The sequence below is a fragment of the Sander lucioperca genome, chromosome 8, assembly GCF_008315115.2.
Source record: "Sander lucioperca isolate FBNREF2018 chromosome 8, SLUC_FBN_1.2, whole genome shotgun sequence".
NCBI lineage: Eukaryota > Metazoa > Chordata > Actinopteri > Perciformes > Percidae > Sander > Sander lucioperca.
Window position 1 is genome coordinate 10,979,402 of NC_050180.1, and position 14,073 is coordinate 10,993,474.

The 14,073-nt window shown below is 41.0% G+C and overlaps 1 protein-coding gene across 6 annotated transcripts in view; it reads left to right on the top strand.

Moving 5' to 3' along the window:
• The first annotated feature begins 1,199 nt into the window (after nucleotides 1–1,199).
• lrp1bb (low density lipoprotein receptor-related protein 1Bb) overlaps nucleotides 1,200–14,073 on the top strand; it is a 287,103-nt gene continuing 274,229 nt past the window's right edge. For all 6 annotated transcript variants that reach the window (XM_036004184.1, XM_036004187.1, XM_036004188.1 and 3 more), the window contains exon 1: nucleotides 1,200–1,674. In XM_036004184.1, coding sequence (XP_035860077.1) covers nucleotides 1,584–1,674 — 91 coding nt within the window. In that variant the 5' untranslated portion in view covers nucleotides 1,200–1,583. The remainder of the gene's footprint in view (nucleotides 1,675–14,073) is intronic.

A 14,073-nucleotide genomic window follows, 5' to 3' on the forward strand; every position in this document is an offset into this window, starting at 1 on the left:
CCGGTGTGGGTGACGGTTGACTTTTCCTCATAATCATTTTTAAGACTCTGGTGAGCCACTTGGACTTAAAAATATATTGAAATGGTGCTTTTGGGGATTCCTCAACCTGCAGGAGCATTATTAAAACACATTTTGCACATGTATACTTGTATGCGCTCAGTGCATACTAGATTTCCTTCATTAGCATGTCAGCTATAGCTTGACCGAGTGTTTCTTGTTATTTGTCAATTAAAACAGCAGGAGGAGCTGAAATGGACAGCGATGGTTGACCAAAGGGACGTTTATCTCAGCAGTCCACATCTATTGAGTCAGAAGGCTTTCAAGTTTTTCTTGCTGTGCTTCTGTTGTCGTTTCCCTCTGTCAAAAATAACCACACTTACAAAGGCAGCAACATAAATGTTACTAATTACTCTTCAGACGGTGTTAATTTACTAAAGATCTGACAGTCACTGAGTTTTTATAACAACGCAAGGCAACTAGACTACAAAGTGGCTGTCGGTGCATGAGGCCAAAGCACTGTTAAAATAATACAGCACCAAAATGAACACAGCATCTCTTTCTACGGAAGAGGATTAGGGCCACATGTGAAACAATTTATTGAGTTCTGAGTTTAAAGTCAGAATACTGAGAATAAAGTCAGAATTCTGAGAAAAAAAGTCAGAATTCTGACTTTATTTTCAGAATTCTGACCTTTTTATATTAAAAAAACTAAAATGTTTAGACTTAAAAAAAAAAAGTCGTCAGACTTCTGAGATTAAAGTCAACATTCTTACTTAAATCTCAGAATTCTGACTGTAAACTCAGAACTCAAATACGTTCTTGATATGATGGCTCTAATCCTCTTCCATATCTCACAGATTAAGAAATATGTCTTATATTGTCATGTAGTTTTTTTTTTTAGATAAATGCTTAGTAGGCTATTCCAAGATTGCAAGGTTCTGTGTGGTCCAATAGGTGACAGTTTGGGGTGTCACTGACATGGAAGTCTCACCAGTGTTTAATGTCACATTTGCACTTTGCTGTTTTATAACACGTATCGGGCAAGCTAAATTGTGTAGGATGTTGGGTTTTGTGAGAGTATGCTATTGAACTCTACTTGACTGTACTGGAGACAATGGTGAGAGCTGAGATTACTCATGCCTCATCCTCCATTCTCTGACTTTTTCTTCTTTTTTTGAGGACCCCCCTCCGAACGACACCCACTGCACTGACTGCACAGAACCAATGTGATGAATTCCAGGCGAGCTGCGCCACCTTGACGGCATTTAATCATTGAGAAAAGACAGGAAACGTACTCATTCGTTATCCTGCTCCAGTCCCACCCCGCCTTCCCTCTGTCCCTTTTGCCTCTGACTCTTCATCTCTCTGCCGTCTCCGGTGCGTCTGCTCGCTGTACAGAGCGGCGGTGTGCATGTGTCGCGGAGCGGGGGGGAGCGCTGCACTGTTCTGCGCACTGGTTCCGCTGGACATCACCGAATAACGGCGTTCGACAACCGGGTAGTGGTGGAGGGGGAGACTGGACCCGGACCGGGAGCAGGACCGGGAGAAGCACCGTGGCTCTGTATAGCCCGCTCTCCGAAAACATGTCCGAGTTTTTTCTACTCGCCTTTCTAGCCCTATTCTCGGGATTATTTCCGTGCGCCGAGCCCTCGGCAGTGTCGGGCGAGGAGAGAGGTAAGGAAGAACCGGGCCGTCGGGGATGCGCAGTCCGATCAAACTTGGCACTACGTACGGGCTGTCTCATAGTGCAGCCTGGTGTCGTTGCGGGTGCCAAATGTTGTGCAGCTGCTGGAGATAAACCTCTTATTTTCTTAAAAAAGCCACTGTTCATAAATGATAAAGAGTTAAGCATCTAAAATTGCTCGTCATTCTTTTTTGTGTATCCAGTGTGGGATGATAGCCTATACTAGAAGTCTGCATCTTTTCTATTTGTCATTCACGATGTTAAAATGTTGCATTGTAATGCGTGTCAGCTGATAAACCACAAATAACGACACCACCTTTATTCTAACACATTGAACTTGCCCTGCGCATTTAGCACAGCTTTTTGCATTTCTCAGGAAAATTCTTGAGCCTGTTGGGAGCCAGAATAGATTCAGTGGCTCTGGCTGCAGGCGCGTGGCAGCGCTATCCTACGGTGCAGCAGGTGAAAATATGCCCGTGCCAAGTGTGATTTTGTCTCTCCCCGAACTGCTGCTTGTATTTCTGCCATGGGATCATCACAGCATCGGATGGAGACGCAGTTGATAGGACTAGTTCTGCACGGTCAACTACACGTACAGTGCGGTGTGCAACCTTAATAGTGATGTAGGGGAACTCATTTTTGAGCAACGTACAGTATGACTATTGTACGTTTGAATTTAAATTGTCACAAAATTATAGCATATCTGTGTCCCTGCTGAGTGCTGTCTGTCTCACAGGGTTTTTACAATTAGCAGTCATCCTTCTAGTGTCACATAGGATGGATCAATTCACTTCAACTATTTGGCTATTTTTATTTGCAGAATATAGGCTAGATTCCAAGCACATATTCAGTTTATGTTGCCTACATCTTCTAGAAATTCACACAAGGCTACTTATTGGAAGTATCAGATGAAAGTTTTCTAGTATAACCATGTGGATCCTCAAAGGAGGGACAATCAGTAGGCTACTTAATTATGATAGAAATGTGAATTTGTTTTGCTTAAACAGGCCTAATTATCTTTATGCTTATAGACTACTTTTTGCCCTGGCTTTTAATTTTTCAGGGCTGCCATTTGAGTATAGACTTGCTGAATTATAGGCACTGGGCATACTGTACCTACTGTACAGTGTTGGAATAATTGCAGTTACTTGAAGCAATAAATAAAAAAATTAAAACATGACTAGGCCTAATGCTGTTGTGAAACATAGTGTATACATTAATTGCTGGCATCAAGTTCCCTCACTTCTTTATTCTCTGATTGTGTCAAGACCTGCTTGGCCGTTTGTGAGATTGTCCCAAATGTCACCAAATAACCCCCCAACACAGCGTGGAAAACAGGGACTCAGAGTTTGCCTGGCAATCACAGTAGGCAAGAAGTCTGTTTACCTCTCTCTGTGCGTGGAATGAAAAGATGAATTTGTCTCTTGAAGTTCCTGAGGATGCCCCTGCTCTGAGAGGGGACTGTTAAAAGACTGTTGGAGTTTGTGTTTGTCAGCATTGCAGCACTGAGCTTTATTAGTGTAGCTTGAAATCAGTGTGAAGATTTACGTGGTATTGGATTGTCTTGTATGGGCTGGTTTGACCATATTTAAACTGAGAACAGTTACGCCGAGATATATTCAGACATACACACGCAGATCTGAAAGTATAGTTGGATCCAGCATCTCTGTCTGTTAGCCGATGCTGTCCTGCTCCTCTGCATTTTCACAGAGAATAAAGCAAAGCTCTCTTAGCTGTGTCTAAATGGACACTAATGATAATAGCATTTCTTATTTCTTCCAACACCAAAGCTGGTTGTTAGTCTAATTAGTCCAAAATTAATTTGCTTTGTGGTAGCAGCGTTGTATGCCAAGTGGTGAGCCTGTGGTTTTCATTGTGCAAATTTGAAGCAATTCCAGCTCATTCATAGAATGCCATTGTCTCTCTTCGAAATGCCTTCACGGTATCCCACTCCTTATCACTTTTGTCCATCTAACATTGAGCAGGCTGACCTGGCCGGGCCGGCATGAGACAAAGACAAGCTTGAGAAGTTTAGACACACCAGACTGCTGGCTGTTTTTATTACAATTTTTTTAAAATCCAAATACCCTTGGTCTCAGTAAGTGACTTCAGCACCAGATAAGCATCACCTAGCACAAAAAGCTCAAGGTTGTTTGAAATGTAAACCCTATTTTAAAAGATGATAGTATGGTGGGAGACACAGATAGGTCCATGCAGTAATGCAAGGAAGGCGGCCTTTAGGAGCTAATTAAGCGAGATAGTGAGATGGTATCGTGTGTGTGTGTGTGTGTGTGTGTGTGTGTGTGTGTGTGTGTGTGTGTGTGTGTGTGTGTGTGTGTGTGTGTGTGTGTGTGTGTGTGTGTAAAGGCCATGATGGAGAGGTGTCTATGTGGAGTATGTTGACATATTGATTTATTTTAAACCCCTTAAATTTAGCTTCCTTTACATTTAGAAACATGAAACAGAAACCTGTTTGGGATGGAGTTTACAAGTTCAGCTTTGTATATCAATCATAGAATATGAATATAATACAGATAATTATGTTGTATATAATTTCTGATCTTAATGTTCCCTGTTGAAATCTGGTATGTTACCACTCAGTGGAATGGAAGATGAAACGCTCATTTCTTCATTGTACCACCTTAATCATCTAGAAAATTACTTTCATTTAGTTTTCTAGTTATTATTCTATTTTACTGGGAACCACACAGTACTTTAAGGAAGATAAAAAATAAACACTTACATTGTTTTTTGTTTTTTTTAAATGGATGATACACAATGACTAAAACATTTAAAGGGGTACTCCAATGATTTTTACACTTGGAAGTTCAGTTTAGTTGTCACAAGGTGTAGAATTAAACCTGTAAAAACAGTTGTACAATGTACTCTGTGGTTCTGGAAGAGCTGCCTGAAAAAAAGTGACCTTATGATCATCAGGGTTATTTCTGCTTGGTTTTGGTATGGAAATTGACGGATCCAGTGTTTTTTAAACTTGACCCAAACGAGGAAGTAGAAGTCAGGATATTTGAGTCTGAGCTGCTTCGATTTTGGCCATTGTTTCTTAAGTCTGTCTCTTGTGAGTCCTCTAACTTTATGGAAGTGCATCGCCGGAGTAGCACTTAAAGTCAGGCAGTTACTTAGAAAAAAGCCTGGGAGAGGAGGGAAAAAAGCCTCAGGATAAACATTAGGCTGTAGCTTTTAAAATTTCACAGATAAATGTTATTTGGATGTATACAGAAGTACACATAATGTTATAACTGATGTTTTTCTTGTTACTGGAAGATGTCTTATAAATGTTTCATTTTTCGATATATAGGAGTGCTCTGTAATCCCAGGTGGTATGGGCTAAATGTTTGGCACGGCATGGAGGAAAATAACTAGCTACAAATACTACTACCATGACCTCTAGTAATAGTATTGTCATTTTAAGTAATGCAATAGTATTGATAAATATTTCTAAAGCATGAAAGGATTTTTACAGATTCCCCTTTTTCATGCATCATGACTGTCACATATTCAGTCCTTACCTTTTCAGAGTTAAAAACTTGTCTCATGAAATTGCATCACTAAGTAATCAAAGCCAGAGTGTTGGTGTTAGAGCAAGGAGCAACATGCCACAATTCAGGGATTTGGGCATTAATAATCTCTGACATCTGCACAATGACCATCTATAACTCTGCTTCCTCAGTGCTGCTGAGTTAAATACATGTTCACTCTACTTAATGTCCCCATTGTATCCTTGCTCATTTAATAGATAGCTTGGAAGCAGGAAATTGGTCACTAAATTGCAGTTGGACATGATAGATTGCAACCAAATGGAGATTATGTAAATCACTTGCCTTTGGCAACACTAAACCAAAAACGCACATGTATTTGATGGTCCTGAGGCCTTTCTATGACATTCAGCCTACACAGAGTTGGTGTTATATGAAGACCAGGATGTCGTTTTTATGAGAGTATAAGAGAAATGCTGGGCAGTGACTTACAGTTGACCTTCAATGGTTGGACTGAATTCTGTTTTCACAGCCTTTTCACATCTTTTTCTGGACAGCATTAATGCAAAATGAGCCCTGCCAGCTGCGAGGCCTCCTTTTGTAGCTTGATTTTCTGTCCGCATCCTGTTCTGACACGGCAGCAAAAGTGTCCACCTCAGCAATAGGTGATCCTCAGGATGGAAGGTGGCTCGCACTCACCCGGCCCAGCTGTCTTCACCTAGTGATTGGAGAAACCACATGTAGAGTCCAGTTAAAGCTGGTTTGGAAAAAATAAATAAAGTGAACGCTGAGAGGATGTGAAGAAGGGGGTGAAGGGTGGTCTGAGTAGGAGGTGATGCACTAGTCAGCACAGCAAAGGAAAACTTGTGGAGTGAGCACTGGCTGGTGTTGTTGTTGGCATTCACGTCCCATGTTCTGTACCTCAGGTGCTTTTTTTATTGACCATTGCTTCACAAGTTAGTCCTGTCTGGAAAAAAAACAGATGAGTCAAAGCAGCCCGTCTGTTGGTAACGGTTCAGTTTGTAAATGAGCAGATTAAGCACTTCTATCAAACCTCAATGTTTAGTTTTTTCCCCCAAGAAGTACTTCAAACATCATACTAGTCATCACTGGTCCGTGTGAGCCAAGTGCTTACACAGCATTTTTGCAGGATTGCATTCAGTCTTTTACAAGCTATGAAAAGACATTAGAACAGCTGACACATCTATGCGGTGATGTCAGCTAAGTGTTGCTGTCACTGAGCTCTTACATCTATCTCAGGGCAGAGGTGAAGAATGGCCTCAAGCTACAGGAGCTAGCACTGAACCAGCCCCCACACAATATAATTATGGTATGTAGGCAGTGTGATGGTGGAGCTGGACTGATTCCTTTTTGAAACAAAGTTATTGAATGAAGCCATTGGATGTTGATAGTGTCACATTTAATATCACCTCTCACAGTCTTAATGGGTTACAATTGGATTTCTCAGGTGTTGAAAGCCATTGGCTGTAAATTGACTTGTGGCATTGATTACCAATAGCAGGAGGGACTACATTTTTGACCCACGTGATCGATTTGTCTTGAAGTTGTAGGCAAGACTCAATTATGTGGGTGGCATGGTATTTAATTTTCCGAAATGTTACATAATTTAAAATGTGAATAATGAATCAATAAGTCCTTCTTCACAGAAGCCTCATCTTGCAGGAGTTGGTTCCAAGAGCGAGGCTCAGCTGTATAACTGCTGCTTGATAAAAAAGTGTAGATAAATTATAAATGGAGGGAGGCATAACTGTTTTATTGCCAAATATGCTAATGGCAATGGGGCTCATAAGGGCAGTGGCGGGTGTTGAGTATGAGGTCATTAGTGGGTGATGGATAAGATAGAATGCATCATAAAATGAAATGTGAGGGTGATGTTATGTGCCTTGTGAATGGAAATAAAAAATCTATGCACAAGCAAGGCGATGATCTGCTGAAACACAAATTTAAACTATGAAACAGGAAAGGTTAGTATGCAACTGGCTGTGAAAAGTGAGGCCTGAGTCATGCAAGAGTGCGGGGTGGGGTGTCCCATCTCAGGCTAAAAGTCTTTCTCTCAGTTTGAAAGGGTGAACTGCTGGCTGGATGGAGGCAGCACCCTGAGGACATGCCCCCTGCATAACGTTGTGTGCTCAGCATGTGCCTGACGTTTAATGCAGCAGCAGTGGATCCTTCTGGATTGTACTGTTGCTTCCACCTAGTTACAACGTTCTGTCAAGACTGGCCTAGAGACCAGTTGGCTATTGTGTTTACTGCTACTTATATACTAAGGGGCCTTTCCTGCAGAGGTTGTGTTGCCATGGGAATAAGTGGTGTGGAGCACTCTTTAAATATATATAGAGAGGGAAAAGGGACATTAACCTTACTGTTTTATAGTTCAATCTCACACTTAACTGGCTAGTCTTTATCACTGATATCTGTTGTCTATCCTTACACAAAAACAAAGACAGAGCTCCTTTAATTGATTAGCAGACTGGTTGGCATGCAGTTGGCTGACCGAAGTAATTTTAGTGGAGATGTTTTTCTATTGTTCTGTACTTCATTGAATTTTCCAGATGGACAAAATCACACACAACTTGTTACATTAGTGTTATGAGCTGTTGAAATTAACATGATGAAGCATATATTGTTCATTTAAAAAGACTTTTAACAGGCTTTTCTTTTCCGTGTGTGAGGTGGTGAAGAGGTACCCTTCTCTGGAGGGAGCAATTCACCCTGCATGGAGAGTGTGCTCATTGTTTTTTGAATAAGCTGTTATATTTCTTGGCACACTCTCATCCAAATATTAAACTGGCAATATGGAGATCCCCTGGTTAATGTATGAGCCTTCTAGCGCTGAGCCTATGGCCCAGCCCCAACAACAAGCATCTCGTTGATTAATACTTAAAGATTTGATTCATCACTTTGTGTGGTCAGAGAACATTTCCTGTCCATACCAGACACAGCCGGTATAATTTAGGTGAATAGACTGAAGATGGATGCTCAGGTGTGTTGCAGCACTACTTTGTGATTTAAAGTGATCAGCTCTGGGAATCTTTGCTGGGAAAAACATCTTGTCTAGCATAGTTTTAAAATGGTGAATGGTTGGACACACCTGAAATTATTCTCACTCAAATAAATTGTGCACAAAAGGCATATGCTCAGACCGACTGGCTATTGTAGGCTTCCATGACCAATGTGCAGGTCAGAAATGCTGGTGTCAAGCCCCAAGTGGCAACGGTGGTGGTCAGAGGACCAGAGGACCAGAGTGAGGGCTGCTGAAGCCTGGCTGGGGACTCTTTCTCCCAGCTGCCACCTGGCACAGACCGATGCTCAGGGCTCCATCATGCAGACTTGGCCCAGAAAACCAGAACAGGGGAGGGATTCATCCCTCCCCCAACAAGCTTCATTCAGCAGACAAACCTAAGGCCAGTTGGTGATGCTACGCTGTGTCCTTCTTAAAAGAAAAATTGGCGGACTGAGCAATTAAGAAATATTGAGCCATCAAGGTTGTTTCATTTTAATGTATGCCTCTGTAATAATCCATATTTTTTTCCTTTAATGGATTTAAACATAAAATGCTTATGCACTAACGGCTAACTCACAGAACGGAAGGTATTGTCTCTTTTGTCATCTCACAAGCCATTGCCTTTTTAAAGAGCTGCAGTATATTCCAACCATTAAGCAAAATATGAACACAAAGAATTAAATCATCTTTTGTGAAGATGCTGAACAGCGTACGTTGTATTTAAATAACACACAGAACACAGAATTAGGGGTTTCGTGGTTCCCAAGCTTGCCAGAGGCCAACTTTCTCTCACACAAACAGTATATATTGGAGAGTATGCACACAATCGCATAAACAAGCCAAGCTTTTCTGAAAACGAATGGCATTGCCCTGTTTGTGTTGTGGCTGGCTTCCCTGGCAGAGCTCACTGTAGTTAGATGAAGGATAGAAAGAGAAATTATTGGCATCATTTTCACGCCTGTGTGCAAAGCAACGAGTGGCTACATCAAATGTGCAGCCGGTTTATTGTCAACGGCTGTGGGCTGCACTAAGAATACCTACCAGTCTGATTTTTTTCAATATCAATTTGGAGGAGCCAGCCTTAGTCTATGTCCAAGCCTGACAGTGCACTAAAAGAGGTTTTTTTGGCTTAAAATATTTGTGAGATTGCCACTAAGGATGAATAATTTAATGCACTTTCATGGTGCATGAATTGAAAATCAAAATTGTACTGCTGCCCCTACTTAACACCTGCAGCAGGCGCACAATTCACTCTCAACAGCTGTGATACTGTTGGCCCACGAGGATTGAGTTCAGTCTCACTATCACTGAGTTACTTTGTGTTAAAATTAGATTGCCAAATACATCACCACCAGCTGTCATCAGTCTGATTCAGTATGATTCCCTAACATGCTTCCGAGCTGCTATTGATCTTTGCTTCCCGCCACCCTCCCTTCTCACACACTGTTGGATTGGGCGTCCTATTAACTGTATTCCCATCAATCACAGTTCACCCATGTTTGTTTGGAGAAGTCTTTGATACGATTAGAGCAGTGCTCCCGCGCTCATGCTACGTGGTTTTCTCCCGTTCCATTTCTCGTGTGGGCTGATTTGAAATGCGTGCAGTCGCGCCCCTCTTGCTTCAGCGATGTGCCTCGCTGCTCCGTAGCAGAGACCAGAGATTAAGCACTTGGGCCTAAAACATGTCGGCTGTCGCAGGTATCTCTCACTACTCAGTGCCAGATAAGGGCCACTTGTTCCTGAAACAGCCCTTTATGAGAAATAAAAAACCCTCTGGACTTACTTAAATTTAATGTTTCTCTTAGAGAGTACATTCCTATGATTGCTTTTGTGGCCTTAGACAAGTCAACAATTGAAGATTAGTGCCCCATCTTTTTATTTTTTTGGCGAATGATTGGATTTTTCTTGCTCAGTTTTTTATATTTTCCAATTTATTTCAATTTAATGCGGATTCTGCCTTTGCATGCATACACCATGATTACTCATACTTTTGTATAAATCGTGCCATACCTCATTCATTCCAAATAAATTACGATGGAAAACCTCTCCATGAGCACAAAGGTTTCATGGTTACAGCGCCTGCTACTTCACAGCAACATGCCTCGGTTGGATTCCAGCATTGGGACCTTTGTTGCATGTCATACCTCTCTCTCTTCACTATTTCCTCTCTACTGTGTCAAATAAGGGCAGAAATGCCAACAAAATATTAATTAAAAAAAGAAAGGTCATTGAGCACAAAGAATGAGAAGCCAACAATACGTTTTGAAAGGATTGCCACAATCAAGCTCTTCTGACAAGACAGACAACCTTTGGTGTTAATCTCTTACAAGTTAAAACCAAAATTAGAGGATTTAGTGGAAAAAAACAAGGTGGGAGCACACTGATAAACAGCCTTTGAATATGGTGCAAACCACAGTTGGTAGGTATGCATTTCTTGCAGTAACATTGGGATGCACCTTGTATTTATATGGAAGGGAAATTAGTTTTATGGGGAGTAATTTGTGATAGTTAAATTTAGCATTTGTCTCCAGATACTAAACAAGAACAAAGCTTTTAAAGTGCCCATATTATGAAAAAATCACTTTTTCTGGGATTTGGGGTGTTATGTTGTGTCTCTGGTGCTTCCACACACATACAAACTTTGAAAAAAATCCATCCATGCTGTTTAGAGTGAGATACAGTTCCTGAATGTGTCCTGCCTTCAGTCTCTGGGTGAGCTGTTCAAAATCGGCACGGCTTGTGACGTCACAAGCCGAAACGAGCAGGCTAACCGCAACCATTAGCTCGTAGCGTTAGCATGCTAACGCTAGCATGCTACCTCGTTCTCAATAGCAAAGAACTGCTACAACACACACAAGTTCACCATAATCTACAAAAGAACTACTTACATGTGCGCCCTCATTTAGAAGTCTCCCAGCTAATCCTGCCTTGTAACTGAACAAAGTTGTAGAAACAGCCTTTCTTTTACTGTCTATGGAGCTAACTAGCTGACATGATCTACATCTGAGCTACTGGGCATGTGCAGTGCAATCAAAGATAGTACAGAAGAAGAAGAAGGAAAGAGGTCTCACTCTGTAGCTAAAACAGAGACCAGCTGAAAAGAGGATCTGCAGCAGTGAGAGAGAGCACTGCAGTACAACAAAAATATGGTGTTTTTTGAAAATTAAACCATGTAAACCTATTCTGGTACAACATTAAAATACAATTATGAACCTGAAAATGAGCATAATATGGCTGCTTTAAATATTGTCATGCTTATCCTAGCTGCATATTGCAAATCGTGAATTAGGTTTAAGTAACCCTTTTAGAAATGTTTTTTTCTGAATTAAAAATATACTATGGGAAGCATTTACTTACAAATTTACTTATAGTTCTTATCACTACAGCAGATCTGTGGCAAACCAAGAGTTGTGCTCTCTGCCATGAAAACTGACTCTGTAGCCACATAGTGACAACATACCTACCTGTTGCTTCCTGTTTGGATTCTATATTGAGCCTTGTGCACACCAACTATTAATGATAAATCACGGGAATAAGAAAGTTCAATAATCCTTTTTGCATTACTGCTTTTTTAATTGTATAATCTGCCGATTTGGTCCCCCCCACCCAACTGTCATACAGTACCAGCATGCACTAAGCAAAAGGCAGGCAAACATATGGAGATATTAGCACAATCATATTCACACTCTCATTCACACCTACAGTGAGGGCAATTTAGGGTCTCCATTTTACTAGACTTGCATATATTTGGGCTTGGTTGGAAACCTGAACCACTTATATAAAATGATGAAAAGCATTCCAAGTTTACACGAAAAAGACAGCGAGATGATTGATCACTTATCTGTGTGAACTATTTTGAGTGCATTGACCTTAGTAGTAAAATTCAAATTAATAAAAAAAATAAAGATTTTTGTATGTAGAAATGTCTGCAACCATCTGTGTATTTGTGTGTGTGTGTGTGTGTGTGTGTGTGTGTGTGTGTGTGTGTGTAATGCAGTGTGCAGATATGTGTGTGACATTCTGGTAATATGCTTCAAGGTAAGGTGTGCAGCAGTAGGTGTAAATTGAGCTTCATGGCGTAGGAGGTGGCAAATCAGTGGTAGAAAATGAGCAAGTAAAGCCGCACCTGCATAGTGTTTATCTGTTGGAAACACATTAGCTCACAGTCCCAGACATCATGAGATGATGGCCTAAAATTTGGAGTGAATACCTGAGGTCATGATCTAATAAAGCCCTGCTTTGTACTGCTGCGTTCATAGACATCGGAAAAACATTTTTCCGAGTGAAAACGTCATCATTCACGTCCCTTCCTGTGGGAATCAGAGGTGGGAAACTCGGGCCAGATTTTGCTAACAGAGTTTCCCAGTTGGTGACGCGTTGTTGACAACTGACGTTTGATGTAGGCGATTTTGGTTCACTGAACATATTTCAATGACAATAAACTGTTTATTGTGGACAAATGCCTCTGTTGAGAAACATACACAGACATAACATGTTTCAAATTATTCATAAATAGGCCCATGTATAAAACTACACCTTATCCGTGTCCTTTCCCGTTTGTTGTCCTGCAGATAACACAAACAAACACCTGTCCATGTGCTGTTTCTATGCTCGTATAAGAAAATGGCAGCAAATCTTTTGTTATTGTGGCCTCCATGTTTTCACACACCTGATGCTCTAGGCTACGGCCAACAGTTGGTGGCAGTCATGCAACAAGTTGTTATGCCAAACGCCAATATAACAGAAGAAGACGAATACGCATCCCGGCCATGTGAACGCAGGTGGTTGGAAAAACAACGTAATCACGGGGGCGGTCCCTGTTATTCCCAGGTGGCATGAACGCAACATAATAGAAAGGAGGTTGTTTATTAGGGACACATGACCCCTGTTTTGTTAACCGTTAGTCACAGTTAAGCATACAAATACATTTAAATAATTTGTACAATTTTGTACCTGTGGAACATACTATACTTTTGCTAGCCTTCTCAAAGGAAGATAGATGTATTACCATGGCAATTAACTACCCAATCATAATGTTTTACAGTCCTCAAACAAACTCCCTCCCTGTACAACAGCAACCTTTATGCATGTTGCTCTATTTTTTTCAATTTGGGTTGAGAGATAAAAAATTTGCTGTGTCCGGACATAATTTAAACTTTGACTTGTTTTATGTAATCCAATGAGTGCGGGCTGGTTGTGTTGGCGATTGTCTGGCATTATTGTCTCATCATACTCACACAATGCAGGAGGCTTCTGTTATTGTTGTAATATACTATCTATTTCTGTCTCTCTCTGTCTCTCTCTGTCTCTCTCTCTCTCTCTCTCTCTCTCTCTCTCTCTCTCTCTCTCTCTCTCTCTCTCTCTCTCTCTCTCTCTCTAATGTTCTGCTTCTCTTTTCATCCATTTTCAAGGAATTAATAGCCTTTTTGTGGATAAATATCAGAGGCATAATTCTCAGAAAGCTAATTTTACAGTTTGGTGGGGCCAGCTGAACAGAAGGCAGCACAGACAGCGCTAGTAAAGGTATTTATTTTCCAGAAGAAAGCGACGAAAATGTGCTTGGAAATGTTTAATCACTGTCGAGTAATGAAAAACTTTCTAATGCATCTCTCCATGCTGTTGTGACATTTATGTTAATGTGCATTATGCATGCACACTTGTTGGAAGCAACAGCTTGCACAAGGGTTGTTTGGTGACATAGGTGTTATCGCTGCTGCAGTGGGTGTTGTTCCATGATTGTTTGCTTGCTTTTGAAGTAACAGTTTAAAATGGCCCACATTGATGTACAAACAGCAGTTACTCTGCAGTTTTTGTCTGTTTGAAAAAAAAAGTTTGATGAATCGTTGTCAGTTCTGATTGTTCAAGGCCCT